This window comes from Podarcis raffonei, chromosome 14, assembly GCF_027172205.1.
Source record: "Podarcis raffonei isolate rPodRaf1 chromosome 14, rPodRaf1.pri, whole genome shotgun sequence".
Lineage (NCBI taxonomy): Eukaryota > Metazoa > Chordata > Lepidosauria > Squamata > Lacertidae > Podarcis > Podarcis raffonei.
The window spans coordinates 11,043,710-11,062,315 of NC_070615.1; the positions used below are offsets into that span (position 1 = coordinate 11,043,710).

The 18,606-nt window shown below is 42.6% G+C and overlaps 1 protein-coding gene across 1 annotated transcript; it reads right to left on the reverse strand.

Annotated features, from left to right (window-relative positions):
* Positions 1–1,322: 1,322 nt before the first annotated feature.
* On the reverse strand, positions 1,323–14,908 carry MAPK6 (mitogen-activated protein kinase 6). Its single transcript, XM_053365743.1, has 6 exons — positions 14,803–14,908; positions 7,539–8,696; positions 7,095–7,239; positions 5,932–6,096; positions 4,724–4,925; positions 1,323–3,690 (listed from the first exon to the last, which is right to left on the reverse strand). The coding sequence occupies exons 2-6, from the start codon at positions 8,091–8,093 to the stop codon at positions 2,598–2,600; spliced, it is 2,160 nt and encodes a 719-aa protein (XP_053221718.1). The 5' UTR covers positions 8,094–8,696; positions 14,803–14,908; the 3' UTR covers positions 1,323–2,597.
* Between the last annotated feature and the right edge of the window lie 3,698 nt (positions 14,909–18,606).

Here is an 18,606-nt window from a genome sequence, read left to right on the forward strand (position 1 = left end):
AACCTTTCAGAAATGGTGTAAGATTAAAGTTACTTTAAAGGTTTGTATAAAGGACTGTTACAACTTTTTCCTCTGATCAGCAGAAAGGGAGACTGGTGGAAACTTCAGTCATCTTTTGCAAGCAAAATGTAAGTCTTAGTAAGTTAGAATGGAGAAAGTGAGCATGCTATGCTGGTGTGGGAATAATGTTGAAAAGAAGTTATTGCTAGGGGTGCAATACACAGGGTATTTAGCTCATTTGCCACAGGCAGTCAGCCAAACCAGTAGTTTTCTGACCACACCCTTGGAATGGATTTTGGTTTACCAGGGCACTTAAACCGTATCTTGTGTTAGACATGGCATGCTGTCTCCCCAAACAGCATTATGACAAAGGTCCAAGTAACGTTGCTTCATAAAAATGAACTCTTCAGTGACCAGAAGAGGAACTGCGTGAAATGGCTAAAAGCCTACTGTTCCTAACCTTGCTGAAGAATATTCTCACACATTCTTCTCATGCTCAGAATTATTAAAATGTAAGCTTCTGGTCAGATGCCAAGCAGAACTGGGAAACAGACTCCAGTGGTTTCTGATTACTACTTATGGTGAGGACCAGGAAACTGCACACTTCACACATCAAAGCCAATAATATATCACATGCATTCTCATGGCATGGGCCAAGCACTTTAGCATTAACTGGAACGAATCAGTAAATACAGTATTAGCACGGACCCCCAAAAAATAAAAAATCGTCTGCTTTTACTAACGTCTTGATCAGACACAAACTAGAAAGGAAAATCATTACATAAATACCTTAGGGAACTGTTAACAGGTTTTACAACTCTGTACCTTCAATCAATCTGTTTCATTATAGCTGTAAAAGGTGGACACCCGCTCCCTGCACTGATGCTTTGGAGCAAAATCCATGCAACTTCACAAGCACGTTGAATATAAAAGATAAAGTAATGGCAAGATGGATAACTTTTTACTTTTATGAAACAAGTCTCCAATTATTTTGCTTTTGCAGTGCAGGTGGCTATGCATTACATAGCTATCCCAATTTTGAATATACTGTCATTTTTTTCGTTTAAGATTAGAATGAAAGAGTCACAGGTAGAAAGGTCAGACCGTTCTCCTCCTTCAGACAATGCTGGAAATGGCATGCTTTGCCTGAAATGCTTTGTATGAAAAACAGCACACACAAGGGGAAAATGTTTCCATTTTAATTCCTTACCCCGCTACAATTGTCATTTCCTAGACCTGGGAACAAGCTTGAAACTGACTAATGCTCATGTCTTGCAATTACTCAAGGCTATCTGAAGCACTCCCATGTCAAGACAAAAGAATAATTTTTGCTGGCCATGTTTTTATTTGTTTCTCTTTAAAACAGGGGTGCCAATGATACATAGTTTCCCAAAAACAAAAACAACAAAAACCCAGAAGGCAAAACAAACTGTCAGAAGACCGAGATGCTACATGCTACATTTAACCTAATTATACTCATGCTTGCTTTGGGGATGAGACAAAGGGCATCATTCAGTAAAAACATACAGTAAAAACAAAATGTCTGGCCATATAGAACTTTCAACCTACAGTAATGTTGTACCTTAATTGCTTCCATGCACACAACTAACATTACAAAAATTGTTCTTAAAAAATTAACACAATTAAGACTTCTAGGAGCATTTTATAATAAAACAATTCCTAATTTCTTTGTAGAGAGAGATCAAGCACCTCCAAATTGCAAATTCCTATACACAGTGAGTCTTACTTGAAGTGAAATCTCTTTAAAAACTCATATGGATCACCTCAGAATAAGGGGATGTTATTTCATCTCTATTTCAGCTATGTAGGCAATAAACCACAGTGCTAACAAGAACTTTATCTGTAAAGCAAGTTCAATTTTTTTTTTACTTTCTATCATGACAGAAAATATAATTTGCTAAAATAAATAAAACGCTGCATATTAACATTTCCACTATAAAGAAGGCATACCAGAATATTTATAAATATTGAATGATTTCTCCATACCACCTACTACAATAATGCTGGCTAAATAGATGTGCATTATGAAAAGCACTATGGGTGGTTAATGTTTTGCCACATACTGCTGTTACCTTGAGGTAGATAACACATGCGTACCAAATTCTGCATTTATTTTTCAGTTGCTGCTGGTATCATGTGTCTAAGAAATGTGTACAGTATGAAAAATTCTAAAATACATATGAATGAAAATGTTTCAGGGAAAAATAGATATTTTCATGCAAATATGTATAGTCTCACTGTGTAATTTTCAAGGCAAGATTCTTATTTTTCCTCTGCAAAGCATGAACTGTTTAAACTGAAGAGTGTTTCTACTTGGTTTAGTGCATTTTCTTCTTGTTTCCTCCTGCAATGTGCATTGTTTTGCTCTGTTCTTTACTTTTGTGTGCAAATGACATGCCAGTTTTTAAAAAAAGAATTGTCATGTAAATAAAGTAATTCTGGATTGTAAAAACAATGGTAAACAGAAAACTAAGGAAATTCATACCAAAGTTAACATTATCTGATTTCAAGTAAAAAAATTACTTACAATAAAAAAGAACACACATTTCATGAATACAAAAAGAAATGTCTGCTGTTTAGTTTAGGTGTTTCAGAATGCTGCTGTATGTTTTGTGGGGAATCTGAGGAGATGATTTCATAGCAGACGGCGTTAGCGTGGCCTGTATGGATTTAAGTGGTGACCCAACGGGGCTGTGAAACTGAGGAATACCTATCGCTTCAAGGTGCTTGTTAAAGAGAAATTCCCCACTATTGCTTAAAAAGCTCCCCTCTCTTTCTTTCTCCCCAAGCTTCCCATCTTCTACTGGCTCAGTTTCTAGCATCTCAGCATCTTCCTTCTTGCTAAAAAACCTGTCCAGGTAACTGGTGTATGGATTCTCCTTCTCAATCTGCTCATCCTTTCTGACTTCACAACAAAACTGGTCTATGAGGAAACATTCCTCCCCACCATTTACGAGCTGCCCATCCCATGAATTTTGGTAAAGAGCTTCCAATTGGGCCAAGTTGGCCATTCCTTTCTCCTGCTTCTCCCTGCTTACTGACTTGGATATGCCTTTCGACTCTAGATGGGACACTGAGCTATTCAAGTCATTTAATTTGTCAATATCAGTTGACTCGTGCTGCAAACTAAGCTGAATAGTTCCTGCAATAAACGAATCAAAATCAAACCCTTGATTCTTCTCCTTCTCCTTTTCTGCAAGCTGCGAGGCTTCCTCAAGAGCTATCTGAGCTTTCACCAATCCATTCCTTTCACATTTTGACTTGCCTTTTTTATCTGACTTCTCTTTGCTCTGCTCCTTCCAGTTGGAAAGATCTATGATAAGCTTGGGCTCATAGTAATGGTTCACTTCACTCTCTCTCCAGACCAGATTATCTAGGTATGAAGAGGACCTCATTTTGTAATTACAAGTGTGGCTACATTCCAGATCACAGTACTTGTTTTCATGATGATCTGGATACTGCCAGCAAGGCTCAGTGGAAAAGTGGGTATCAAACGCTGGATCCTCTAGGTACTTTTCACGATCGCCATCCAAATATTTGCGAGGGTCTACTTGTACTTCTTCCTCATCAGTCCCATCAGAAAGAGCCTTTGGATCACGCTGAACTTCATCAGCTTCAAAATTGTTATGACTAGGCCAGTCATGGTCTGAAAATTGACTGTCATGATATCTGTAATATTAACGGCTTATGTTAGTAAATTGCAGGCATCCACTTGCTTACATAGTGCAGAAGAGTCAAGACAGATAACAGCTATGAAAACTATGAATAGCCACTCATTTTAGACTCAATGGTATGGCAAGTCAACTGGCAACTTTCCACACTCTTCAGAAAGCTTTAATTTTGAAGCTTTTCTCAGTGACAGCAGAACTCATTCCTTAGCATACAATTTGCGAAAGGACTGCATCTTCAATTAAGGTGATGTTAACATTTCAGTGTCCTATTTCAGTTGCAGATTTCTTAGCAGAGAGGAGAAGAGGAACCTTGACTCCTAACAATCATCTCAAAAAAATTGTTGTTGTTTTTTGTTTTAACTGCTGCATTTAGCTTTAACCTGAAACTGCAACAGTTTGAGAACTGTTTCAAAATTACACATTTAGATAATGGTTCCAAATATGGGCTGGTGTCAACAATCAGAGTTATAAAGCGCAAACTCTTATGATAAGGAATTTGTGATGCTTCAGTGAGTACAATGTTAATTTTACTAAATGCTCACAGCAAGGTTTCCTCCCCATTGGGATATTCACATCTTGGTTATAAAATGGAAGTCAACCTATTTGGGGAAGTACATTAACAAAGATGCCACTATTCTGGAAAGTCACATTATTTTCCCAATACATATTTTGCATTGGAATGCACAAGATGCTGCTCATCATTCTGTTGCAAAACTAGCTACAGAACACCCAGTGCACATGGACTTTTATCCCCTTAGCTGGTCAGCTGAAGCTAATGGGGTAGGTGGTTTGGGACACCATGCAAATGGTAGCAATTAATTATAGTAATTAGAATGGAGAAAATTCTAATCTAATTTATGGGGGCGGGGGGGGGGGGAATGAGAAGAATTTACGCTCCAAGATCCTTTTCCTCCTCATCATAGAAATGCTTCTCCCACCTTAGAGCATTCCATCACTGTTAAAAGAAGAAACCAGCTGGTGTTTCAGGCACAGTTGCAACATGCAAACAGAATGATTTTGAAGCTGTTTACCTTTCCCAATTATAGATGTGGCTGTGACTTTCGTCCATGAGCAGAATATCGTCCACCTCGTCCTCAATGTGGAAAGGATGGCTTGAAATGGGCTCATCAGTTGGAAAGGAGTAAATACTCATATAAGGATGGGACAAAGCTTCTTCTGCTGTCAATCGATCCATGGGACTAAACGTCAGTATTTGTTCCAGGAAGTCCAGTGCTAAAGAGGGTAAAATGAATAGCTGGCTGTTTGTTTGTTTTTTAGTCATTCTCTAGTAAGATAATGTATGAAATGCAAAAACAATGCTTACATTATTTGTGGACAAGTCTTAATTATTTCAATTTTCTGAGCACTAGAACCAAATATTTAGTAGCCAGAAAAAATGATTAGAGTGCCAGTACTATGCAGAAGCAAGGATTTTTTTTCTCATTTTTTGCTGCCTTTCCCTCATTGTGGAACCTCATTTGCTCCACTTCACTGCTTGTAGAAGACTATATGATTTGTACGATTGCAAAAAGAAAGCACTGTAGTGTTTTTAGCTCACTTCTACAAGCAGCAATGAATCTGATAGAGACAACAGAAATAAGTGGGGTGGGTGTAAATATGCCAGGCTTGTAAATACTGTAGCTACTTGCACCTGGTTCAGTATGAGAACAAAGAGTTACATCCTAGCAGCTACATAGGCAAACTTTATGAAGGACAGCTCTTTTGTCTCTTTTAGGGCACAAATCACTAGTACTTCCCCATGAGGGAACAGAAGAAAAGCTTCCTAAGACTATACAATTTTGTGGACTTGTTTGGACAAAATACATAGTGTCCGCAGTAACAGCCATCAACGGTTTCTCCTACCTACCACGATTATATATATTTTTTCCCAACCAGCGCAATTCACTAGGGGACTAAGCTCTCAGCCTTGAACTGCCTGGTCTGATTCTCCACGGAATACTGAGTTTCTGTTTAACTCAGCAAATCAGACAGCTCAAGGGGAAAAATGATATTCCCACAGAACACAACCCTTTCCCAAGAGGACTCAGGAACTGGTATAATAGGACACGCACAAAAACAACTCAATCCACAATTCACCAGAGCTTGTCTTTCCCCCAATATGTGTGGAAGGCAGTGTTCATGGCATGCACTAACAGCCTGAAATGTAGATGCCGCTCTTGCCAAACCAGCTCTCTGATGACAAAAAGAAGAGGGGGGAGGAAAGAAGAAGCCAAATTACCTTCAGGGCTAATGCCTGGGAGGAGCTGAGTTAAAGGTTTGTGTGGCTCAGTCATATCATTTTTAATGTAAACTGGGATTACGCTAAGAAGTTCCTGACGATCTTCCTCGTGCACAACAGGAATTGATTCTAAAATCAGCTGCATCTGTTCAAGTTCATGGGCACCTAAATGTGAAGGCAAAAAGCACATCAGCCCTGTTCCAGACACCCATTTATTCATCAACACAGCTAAGAAATTCCTTATAATGCCATAACCGTTCTCTCTATGTACTAAATCCAGGCTTCAGGGGGAGAGTGTAGTTAGTTAGGTAGTCAAAGCAGCAGTACCCACACACATCACAGGCATAGAATACCAAGTATAGTAGTAGTACAACATACATTGGGGGCGGGGGAGGCTTAAGTAGGTGGGCAAGATCCCCAGAAACAGCCCACTGGGGGCTGAACATGCTCAGTCGCCACAGAACTATAGCTGACTGACTTGGGGGCAAGAAGCAGTTGAACGCCTGGAATCCTGCACAGCAACACCCCAAACTGGAACATTTTGTCGCAGCCTCTACTCACAGGACTCTCATTTCCTACCCTTAGAAAGAGTTAATAGATGTTTCCCATGCAAACTCCAGAAAAAGCTATCAAAGTTACCTCTTCCTCCCATTAATTAGTTACAGACTCTAGTTGGCCATTAGGTTTAACTCTTGACTTAAAAACAGGTTCCTCTACCTTAGTGGTGAGTTATCATTTTCCAAATTAAAATGCCCCCAAAGCAAACAGAAACACCACCCTGTAATACCCCATTCCTTTCCAACATTTCCTTGTCAGTCATTAGTTCAAACAATACATGAAATCATGAAAAAGATCTGCATCATTTTCTGTACATTTCTCAATCTGTAGTATCAAACAGGTACCAACTAACCTATTGGTCATCTCGATATATACTTATTTGCTATTAAAATGTTCCAAGACGGTATTGCTATGGATTTCAAAACAGCTGTTAATATGTCACACCTCTAGGCACTAACATTCATGAATGGATTAAAAGCATTGGCCACTTTGATTCCAATAAGCTCTTTGCTTTTCCAAACTGAAGTTTTACTGGCTACATCAATATAACGCACAGAGGTCTTATACTTAAGATGACAGGTTTGCACCCATCCTTCTCCACCAACCTGCAAAGAGAGTTTTTCCTGTGAGCATTTCAGCAAAGATGCAACCTGCAGCCCACATATCAATGGCTTTAGTATAGTTGTTGGGCGATAGCAAGAGGCGAGGTGATCTGTACCATTTAGTAACCAATCCTTCGGAAAGATGGCCCTACAGAAAGAGAAATTTTACTTGCATTTGATTTATCACATTTGTAGCCTGCCCTTCCTCCAAGGAGCTCAGGGCAACATATTTGGGGTGATTTCATTTTCACCTCTCAACTCTGGAAGGTCAAAGAGCAGCATGGAGAGGTTTGAAAGCCCTTTGTAAACCTCTCCAAGCAGCTCCTTTGTAGGAAATTTGTAGCTCTTTGGCACCACCAAGGTGTTGCTGGCTTTTACTTTGGTTTTATTCTGGTGGAACTTTTGTTTCTTATTTATGCCCGTATTGTATTGCCCATTTTTACATACCTTGTGAGAATAATGAGGATCCATGATCCGTGCAAGGCCAAAGTCACCAATTTTCAGCACCAAATCTTCAGTATTAATGAACAGGTTAGCTGGCTTGAGATCTCTGTGCAGAACATTTGCAGAGTGAATATATTTGAGCCCACGTAGCAGCTGGTACATGAAGAGTCTGGCATGTTCTTCCAGTAATGGCCCCTGCTCTAGCAGGTTAGCCAGATCTGTCTCCATGTATTCTTGAACAATGTAAACACAGTTCAGTTCTGTAAGAGAGCCTACATCATCTGTCAGTTGACTTCCGTTGGGACCAAGGATTTCAAACACCTTGACAATGTTATCGTGGTCAAGTCTTCTAATAATTTTGATCTCACGCAGAGCATGTTTAACGCTCTGAGGATCTGTCAGGACAATTTTCTTGACCGCCACTCGTTTGTCACAGTCATTATCGACAGCAGAAAAAACTAAGCCATTGCCACCACAGCCCAAAGGTTTCAAGTCCATATACCGAGAACCTACATCAAAACCATGAATGTTCATTAGGCTTTCAAACTTCTCTGCCATTATGTTGAAATTCTTTTGTGTTGTTTTTTTCCTTTTAAAACTACTAAGCTTCTGCAAACATGTACAGATGCTTCCACTGGTATATGAAGGGTCTTGCAGAAAAGGAGAAGAAAAATTTCAGGTTGAATGCACGATAGTTTTCTGACACTCTCATTGCATTGCCAGTCAGGCCCGCTGTATCCCCGTTATAATTAGAACTTGAGCAAAGATAGAGAGGTTGCAGCATTCATAGTTCAAGGAAGGTGCAGCATATCCGCAGACATTAAAAGGAAATACAAGGAAATCAAACGGAATGAAGTGACATACTATAGACTCCACTCTACTGTGCTAAACTGCATTTAACGAAAATGTGAATAAATATGCACGTAATAGGCTTCTATTAACATCCTCCTCACAGTGCAGATACATTCAGTGTTGGACTGGTCCTGAGCAGCTTCATTCTATGGTGTTAAATAAGCACTTTTCTCTCCTCTTCCTTTCTTCTTTTCTTTTGTTTCGTCAAGGAAGAGGCAGCTTACAAAAGAGGCTGTTAGTTAATGATCAGGTGGCTCCAGCTCACCACAATCGCAATCAAAGCTACCATCCATCTTGTTCTGTGAAAACCTGAAGGAAAAAAAGAAAAAGAAAAGCCATATATCAGCACTCCCAAACCATACGTGCTTTTCAAACAAAGAGTGTTTAACAGTGCACTCTTTCATAATTGCTTGCTGTGCATCAGAATGTAAAATACAGGGGCAGAACTAGGCATTACGAATCTTTTGATCTACTGGAGAAACCAGAAGCAAGGCTCATCTCCTTATGAACATGTTGCTTCTGGTTCATCAAGTACTCTCCACCCCACACAGTAAAGAGAGGCTCTTAGTTGGTAAAGTTCTCAAATTTCTTCTTTACAAGCAAGTTGATATTCAACTACAGTGGTATCTCTATTTACGCGCACCTCTCGTTATGTATCCTTCGGGATACGCACACGACAAACCCGGAAGTATTTTTCTGGGTTTCGTCATGCACGCATACACAGAAGCGCTCTATTGCGCCGCGCGCATGCGCAGAACAAGCACCTCTGGTTGTGAAAACCTAGGGATCCAACCGGAGCTCCAGAACAGTTCCCGTCCACAACCGGAGGTACCACTGCATCTGGTAAGAGCTTAGAGTTGAGGCTTCAGCTCACTGGTGTGTGTTTTTGAAAGGGAAGTTTAAGAAAAGCTATTGAACTACCAAAGTGGTGCATGTACTTAAAGGAAACTTAAAAGGAAACTTGCTCCTCTATGGAGGACCATTTCATACTTGAAGATAAAGTCTGGAAATAAATCTGAAAAACTAAACATGGGGTACAAGAAGCAAAAAAAATCAAATTCTTCAATTTGCTGTTGATTCATTAAGTTATGTATCCATATGCTTTATGATGTATCCAACATAAAATATAGAATCTTGGTTAAAACATCTATGTGGTCTCACCCTAGCATGGAGCAAATTTTACACTGTTTATGATATTTACAGTGTTGCTATATGGTGGCAGAAGCTTGCAGGAAATATGAACATTGAGATAAAGTACAGTAACTATAAGCTATGTTATGTGAAGAGGCCATATTACTTGGAAATATTGCTATGGCTAGAAAGAACTTTTATTTATTTTACTAAATTTCAGACTAAGTGGGTTATGCTTGAGTGAAATATTAACCCCTCCCCCCATTATTCTCTTACACAAATAAGTTCACCCTTTAAGTCGGTGACTTAATGTCCTTGAGCTGAGGACCAGAACGACCCATGGTCAACCCTCTGTGAGTTGTATGTCAAAGTGCGCATGGCCAAAGTGTAAAAACGGTCATATTTTGGAAGTTGGGGGTGGGGGGGAGGCCACAAAAAAATTAACACCCCAGCATCACAGCTGGGAACCTATGGGAATAGCCAATAAAAAACCAAAAATATTTTTAAAAGTTAACATATTTTTTTAAAAAAATTATGGGTCCACAAAGTTTTTTTTTGGCATTGTGACATCACAGTAGGACACCAAAAGTACCAGTTTTTAAAATCTTTTTTTTAAAAGTGATAAATTTGAGGGGCACAGCAAGGCAGTAAGGCTGCCCCTACTTTAAGGTATATCAACCTATCAGGTTAGACACACAGCTTCTCACAGCCTAGCTTGATGATTGTGAAATCACTTTATATAGAAATGATATTATTTTGGAAATCTCTAAATTGTGTTCCAGCATTATCAAGTAGGTGCCTATTTCTCTTTATGTCCAGAGTTTTTGCATCCAGCTACAGTCCTCAAAGTACATATTTTGAAATGCTCTCACTGACATCCATTTGAGGCCTACAAAATTACAGTGGTACCTCTCTGGATGCAAACGGGATCCGTTCTGGAGCTCCGTTCGCATCCTGAGTAGAACGTAACCCGCGACTGCGCATCTGCATGTGCACGGGCCGCGGTTTGCCACTTCCACGCATTATATCATTTTGAGTGTCTGCGCATGCGGCAAAACCCGGAAGTAACGCGTTCCATTACTTCCTTGTCGCCGCAGAGCGTAACCTGAAAACACTCAACCTGATGCATATTTAACCCGAGGTATGACTGTGCTTTGAAGAAATACATCTGAGGATAGCAGACTTAAAGAAATGTTTAATTATCTCAAGAGTGAAATGCTGAAACTGTTTTTGGCAACAGAAGAGAAACCGTCTCTCAACAGTTTGTAACTTCTAGCATGATAATTTGTTCAAACTATCACCGAGAGTAAAACTGATCACTCAGTGTTGGAAGGAAAGGTAATATTTGCTACAATTTTTTCATAATAAAGATGAAACATGTCCTTAGCTTACAAACAACTTGATTCCTGTTTCCATTGCTATGCAGATAATCCAACAGAAAAACCAAAGGAGCCCAGCAAGATATTGGCTTGTAGTTCTGTAGAACTACCCATGATTCATTTGGTTTAGGCTTGTGACAACTTAAGGCTTCAGCTCTCAGCTTTTCTGCAGCTTTTCACCCAGCTTCCCATAACAGTTAAGCAATTATGGCTACAATCTTAGAGCTCGTCATCTTTCAAGTCGTGGCTGAAATTTAAACTATTAAATACAGAATGGTGCTTTGTCAGAAGACCACAGGGCAGAAAATCAAAATGGCAGTTCTGAGTCACAGTTGCATGCTTCAAACAGAAAAGGATGCTATTAAAATTAACTCATTAAGCACACTTTTCTGCCCATTCATATTATTAGTAATAATGATGATGATGATGATCATGATGAAATATTCAAAGTAGCTTTCTGGATCTTCCACATGCAAATATTCAAAATTGCCCAGAGCTTCTTATGACACATCAGTATCAGCCCTAAGTTTTAGGATCAGTCACAGCTGCCTTCCTTGAAATGACAGGGGAGAGGAAAGTACTCTACAGGAAGTAAGAGTATTAATCATTTCTGTAGGGCTTTACCATTTTCACCTCATTTACACCTACAATAACCTTTAGAGGCACAATAGGCTGAAAAACTAACTTGCTTAAGGGCCACCCAGAAAGTTTTACCACCAAGCCAAGAATTAGAAGCTGAATTAGAATCTTCTATTCCACACCTAGCTGGCCCTCAACAAAACATCTGTAGTGCAACAAGTGCTGAAGGAAAAATAATTTTACAACAATGCCATGATTGAAACAGAAAGAAAAGGCAAGTGAGACTTCTTCCCCTGCTCACTGTAATCATACCTTATTCTATTCAAGGAGCAAAAATTACTTAGCTGGGCTTTTTTAGAATAGGAATATTATGCAGAACCCAACTACCAGCCCCACAACAGTGTTCCTGGTTGACCAGAGAACTATGAGTTATATAGAAAATAATGTACAGTTACTTAGGTTCTGAATATAGATTTTCTGTTAGTGGCAACACATGCACGGAGACTACTACCTCAATACTGTTGTCAACATAACCCTTTCAAACAGATACCCATTTAAAAAGAATATACTAGCCTACCTTTACAAGGAATATTGCATTCCACTGATCACCATTGTGCATTACACTATTTTTTGTCAATTTCACAATAAGAGCTCCTAGTAAGGCTAGCATTTTGTAATGACAGTTACACAACTCACTGATGATCAGGTCATAATAGCAACTCCTATTTTTATTACAAGAAAGAATCTGCAAGTGTTAAAAGAAAGCTGTTATACAAGGGGATAGAAGTCCAATCTCCATATATGTAACTATACAAGTGCTTATGTGGATTCTTTTTTATCTCAGCCACGTTGCACACTGTAGGGAGTGAGTCATCATAAGAACTCATGAAACTGCAGCTCTTTTTCCTCAAACCTCCCACCGAGTCTCCACACATTCCGAAATTGTCAACTTACATATGCTCAAAACAAATATATGAAGACACAGCACTTTCTCACCAGAAACAAGCGATCAGTAATTCACATCATTAAATAAACCACTCCTTTAAAAACTGTATACTGTTTAATCCTTGTCTTGGTTTGCTTCCCAAAGTTATTGTTTTTACAAGAAAGAACTGCTGAGGGGAAAGACCCCCACCAACCAGCAAATAAGACAGTTCACAAAAAGTAGATGGTAGCACATAAGAGAAACGACAACTTCTTGCTTGAATGTTTATATAACCCACTACCTTTTCATTTTCTATGATAGAAAATAATTAAGTAATTAACCTGGATTAAAGGCAACTGATTTTAGCCACCCCAAACTGCCTTCAGCACTATCACCATGAAGTTTCAATAGTTAATCTTGTATGGACCAAAGCAGGCTCATTTTCTTTCATTTAGCCTACAATCCTTTGCACATGCTTCTAAGTTCCATTGCTGGGACATACTTCTGAGTAAAAATGCATAACAGTATCCTGCAGTTACTTGTAAATTAAAGGAGAATATAATTTTCTTCAAAAAGAGACTTCCAATAGAGCTCAGTAGGACCTACTCTCATGCCTCTGTCTATGTGCTTTCTAGAGAAAAGCTATATACAGGGCTCCTTCTGACTGAACCACACAAACTGTAAAGTGATCCTGGGCCCTCCCAATAAGAGACAGGGAACCAGAACAGTTCCTGCATGTAGCAATTCTGGAAAACCACTGGCAAAAAAAGTTCACTTGCCTGCAATTATTTTGTCTCCTAACAATCCTTCTGCCACAGCCTCTTTGCCACAATGGATATTTTCCTCCTCCATGTCACTGTTACACACAACTATTATTAAACCCTCTACTAGTTGGGTGGGCCTGATACTTTAAACAAGGTCTTGGATGCCACTGTCACAGAAAAATCTACCTTCAGGTGTCTTTCAGTTGCCACAAAGGGAAAGGGGTGATGGGGGGAGAAAGAGAAAAGGTTCTGAAAAAATCCACAGTTCCATTCAACCGCAGGGCCCCCCTTAAAACCTCTGTCGTTATTATACCGCAACTGCTTTTCACACCACAAGTTGCTGCTTTCCTGGGGCAGTTTTTAAATAGAGGAGGCAAGTGCCCATAAGATAAAAGGGAAAGGGGGCAGTCGGATTCCCTAGTTCCTCTGGATGAAAAGAAACACTGCAGCAGTTGCTTTTAAAGGCGCAGAGCAGGAGAATGGAGGCCGGGAAATGAATGAAGAGTGTCCTAAGGGCGAGAGGGAAGCCGCAAGTGCCGCAGTGCCTGGTGGCCACCGGGGAAAGGGGGAAAAGAGCAGACGGGGACAGGCCCCTTTTGGGCAGAAAAAATTGTTTCGCAACGGAGACTTCCACGTCAGGCGACACCCGCCTAACGCATCCTTCCCACTCCAGAGATGAAGAAATCCGCGAACGCGTCACTGATCCGCCCTCGTGGTGATCAGAAAACCCCTTTTCTGTCCACTTTAAAAACAAACAAAAAAGGTCGGCCAGGCGGTGTTTACTCGGAAGTAAGCCTCGCCCATTCCCAAGCAAAGCATGCCTAGGGTCGCCAGATTTCACAACGCAACCCTATGCGGCTTTTTTTTTTTTTTACACGGAAGTAAGCTCCGTTCGCGCGTTAAACCCACGCTGGAGGGTTATGATCACGGATCCAAGGAGAAGAGAGCGGCCCCTTTGCGGGGATCTACTCGGACACGGGTGCGAAAGGGCCCCTGGCTAAATGCCACCCGGGCCTTCGCGTCCTCGGAAACCCGCCCGCCGCCTCCTCACGGGGGAGAAAGTCCCGCCGAACTCTGTGGGGCTTCCCCGCGAGTAACAAAAACCAACGCGTGCCTGGGATCGGGGGCCCGCGAGAGGCCTCGTGGGGGCGGCGTGAATGGCTGCCACGCGGGACCGCCCGCCGCCCCCGAAGCACGTCTCCCCTCGCCGGCCTCCATTGTCCGGGCTTGGGGCGAGGAAACGGGAGACGGCGGGGCTTTTGCCCTTTCCCCGAAGCCGCCGCCGCCGCCTCCTCCACCTCGCTTCTCAGAGGCGGGAAGGGCCGCCACGAACCGGCCCCAGGGTTTCTCTTCTCTCTTTCCCACCCTCCACTCCTCAACCCTCCGGTCCTCCTCGGGCACGGAGCGCCGGCCGCCGGGGAGGCTCCGCCGCACTGCGGAAGGCCTGGCCGGGCTTCCCCCGCCGGGCAGAGGCCCCGGCAGGGCGCGCGGGAGGCGCCAGAACAAAGCGCCTTTGTGCAGTGGCGGCAGGAGCGAGACCGCTCGCACTGCGGCCCGAGCCTCGCCGCCGCCGCCGCCGCTCTCGGCCCTCCGTCTCCCATGCCGGACCCACCGCCCGCCGCTTTCCCGCAACTCACGGCGCTGCCCAGGCTCATGGAGAAAGGAGAGAGAAGCCTCGGAGCTCCGCCGCCGGGCCTTGGCGGAAGGGTCTCGGCGCCAACGACAGAAGCCCTGCTCCCGCCGCGGCTACTTGCCATGTAACCCGGCTACGAGGACAAGAGAAAGCGGCGGGCGGGCGAAGCGGAGAAGCTCCGCCTTCGGGTGGAGCGGCGGGCGGGCCCGAGCTGAGGCGGCTCCGCCTCGCCAGGACGGGGAAACGTGGCGGTTGAGGTCAAGGCGGCGGCGCGCGGCCTTGTCCCCGCTGAGGGGAATCTGCGCCTGAGAGGCTCGCGCCGACCGCTCGCGGCACAAAACAGCAGAAGTGGACGACGACAGCCGGGTCATGGCATGCCTGTCATACATAATAATAAAAATAACATGACGACGGCGACAGAAGGGTGATGATATGTTAAAAGGCCACATGATAATGAAGCGCGAGAAGAAAAGAAATTGGGGGGGGAAAATGATGCCTTTCTCTATTCTGGATGTGGATGACGGGAGCTCACACGGAGCATAGTGGCCCTAAAACGGAATTAAGTGCAGAAATCAGGCATAGGCAAACTCAGCCCTTCAGATTTTTGGGACTACAACTCCCATCATCCCTGACCACTGGTCCTGTTAGCTAGGGATGATGGGAGTTGTAGTCCCAAAACATAGGATCCTTCATCACCAGGCCCACTTTTATCTGCAATCCTGTTTCAGAAGTAAGAACCAACTGTATTTGCTGATGAGGCCTCCTTTCTTAGGGAGTTTAAGCCTAAATACACGAAAAAATTTTAAAAAATTCCTACATTTTTAATTACAACCTTCATTTTCTTCCCCTTCCTCTGTTCCCTAAACTGTATCAGGTTTTTTTACTTGTAAGCTGCTTGGGGCAGGGACTTGTTCTCTGTGCAGAGACACGAGTACAGAGATAGATGGTGCTGTACATAAATTGGGACTATTTCACAAAGCTTCGAACCCCTTATAGTCCGGGTGATTTAATCTGAAGGAGGGCTTAACTTGAACCAAGTCTAGGGATTTTATGGAGTTTAAAAACCACTTATCATTGCAATCACCATCTGGCACTCAAACCTCATTGAAGCTTGAGGCCCATCCCGTGATTTTAAAACCAGTACAGTATGCCATTACATGAATCAACACAGATAAATTTACTCCTTAAAAACAAGTTCTTTTTTACTCCTGTTTCAATACATGCTATAGACACATCTTATTAGAAGTTAGGAGGAGGCTATTTAGTATTGCCCCCTTCAAATACCCCAAAACACTGTGCCAAGAGCAGAATGAATGATCTGCCATAATGTTGGAAAATCTGTTAGAACTAAAATAAAAGAGATGGGAAGAGGAAAATAAGTAAGAAGAAGAGTTGGTACCTGAATTTGCTTATTATCCTCTTCCCTCCTGACCCTTTTTCTTTTTGAATCCCATCTATTAGATTGTATGTCATTATTTTGAATGACAGACCACCTGAAGGGCACCAGCAGAAAGACAGTAGGTTAAACAAGTAAAGTACAGTAAGTAAATAAATGCGTAAATTGTTACATAATGGCCCCAAGTGGCAAAGACAGTTCTGGGAAGGGAGGAGTCAAATGGCAGTTGGTCCCAGCCAGGCTGATGGAGAGAACTATGTATGGCACAATAACGGCATCATAATGCAGACTTCAAGGGTGTGATCTTATTATGCAGCAGTCAATCTGTATGGGGATCAATGGGCTAAAACTCCAATCTTTCTATCACCCTGATTGTGAGGTCAATAAAAAGGTATCTGGGTAATGGTATGAGCAATAACCTTGATGAAAGGCGGTTAAATATGGAGTAACTATGGCCATAACCAAAACATATATGTAAAGTATTACTGTACCTGTCTAACAATCATAAAGGTAAAGGTACCCCTGACCGTTAGGTCCAGTCGTGGACGACTTTGGGGTTGCGGCGCTCATCTCACTCTATAGGCCGAGGAGCCGGCATTTGTCCGCAGACAGGTCATGTGGCCAGCATGACTAAGCCGCTTCTGGCGAACCAGAGCAGCACACGGAAACGCCATTTACCTTCCCGCTGGAGTGGTACCTATTTATCTACTTACACTTTGATGTGCTTTCAAACTGCTAGGTTGGCAGGAGCAGGGACCGAGCGACAAGAGCTCACCCTGTCGTGGGGATTCAAACCGCCAACCTTCTGATCAGCAAGCCCTAGGCTCTGTGGTTTAGACCACAGCGCCACCCGCATCCCTTTAGCACCACCCACGTCATAGCTTTACCCAAATAATCCTGGGAACTAGTTTTGTTAAGGGTGATGAGAGTTATTAGGAGACCCTATTTCCCTCACAGAGCTACAATTCCCAAAGTGGTTTAACAATCAATCCCACTTCCCAGGGGGAGTCTGGGAATTGTACCTCTATTTTTTCCTAGCAGGACTCATGCAAGACAGACTGAAAAGTAACAGGTGAAGTGCTCCCTGGCATGATGGAGAATTGCTTCACCTGTTGAAGCCAGAGGAGTCTTAGCATTCTGCCTTCAGTGAGTCATTGGATAGCTCCGTGATAGGGGAATGTGATGTGACCTTCTAGGCCAGATGCAGCCATCCTTTTTTGGTCCTTCAGCTTTGCTCAATTAAAAAAGGAACCTGCTAAAATGAGTTGCTGGCCAGGGAGGTAGATTGATGACTTGACCATTCTTAACATTGGGAAAGTGTGAACATTACGTTTTGAGGAGGAGCTATGACACAAAATCAGAGCTTTTTTCCAGGTGGTCTTCAATAGTGCAGTGGACGCTCGGGTTGCAAACGTGATCTGTGCAGGATGCACGTTCGCAACCCGCAGCGTTCACAACCCACAGCTGCGCACATGCACATGCACAATTTAGCACTTCTGCGCATGCGTGACCGCCGAAACCCAGAAGTAACCCGTTCTGGTACTTCCGAGTTTTGGTGGTCCGTAACCCAAAAAAATGTAACCTGAAGCATCTGTAACCCAAGGTATGACTGTATATGGTACCAGCACAATTTTTTCTTTCGATGGCTGCAACAGGGCAGGGCTTGGGAGGTGTCCCCAGTACAGGCACCTGACTGTCACGCTTACACATTGCCTTCCCACCATTTTAAGCTGTGGCAGTAGGTTGGGCCCAGAGCTTTAGGTGGGCATGGAAGGAGGGGAAAATAAGCCTAGAGCGCAGGGGTCGGGGGGGGGGTAGATGTGGCTTCCACGGTCCCAGTGGTTCACCTGTGAAAAGAGTGGTGGATCACCATGGGCGTAGCCAGTATTTATTTGGGGGGCAGGCTTTATGTTAGGGGGGCAGGACTGAGTTCTCTATGAGGTAATTGGTCAGATAAATATTTTTTATTTATGTACTTGATTGGTGGGGGCAGTTACCCTCCCCCCCCCCGCACAGCTACATCCATGCAGATTGCCATGAACCTGGTGATTATTGGCACCTTTTTTTCTAGCAAAAAGGCACTGCACAAGACCATGATTAGGGTGACTGGATGAAAAAGGGGGGGCAAGGACTCTGCTCTTTAATAGTTGCATACAAGAAAGCATATCAGCAGGCATCGTGTGCAATGCATTAAAGCAGCTCTGTTCTCTTTCACATGAATATCCTATTTCAGTGGTACCCTCCCCCCACTTGAAAATTGCTGATGGTCTTGCCGGACCACTAAGTGATTTTTCTGTTTGTTGTAGCAATTGTAATGTGTGATGCTGTCTGATTTTTATTGTCCTTTTATTGTCGCTTTTATTTCTTGTATTGTATTCACTATTTGCACTTCCATATAATTCAGATTGTTAC

What these genes read in the sequence shown, in the direction of transcription:
- MAPK6 (XM_053365743.1), bottom strand. Translation starts at nt 8,093, where the DNA reads ATGGCAGAGAAGTTTGAAAGCCTAATGAACATTCATGGTTTTGATGTA. An exon ending in CCCAGGCATTAGCCCTGAAG is followed by an intron (nt 4,926 to 5,931) that starts GTAATTTGGCTT and finishes TACCCTCTTTAG; the next exon opens with CACTGGACTTCCTGGAACAA. An exon ending in CACATCTATAATTGGGAAAG is followed by an intron (nt 3,691 to 4,723) that starts GTAAACAGCTTC and finishes TTAATATTACAG; the next exon opens with ATATCATGACAGTCAATTTT.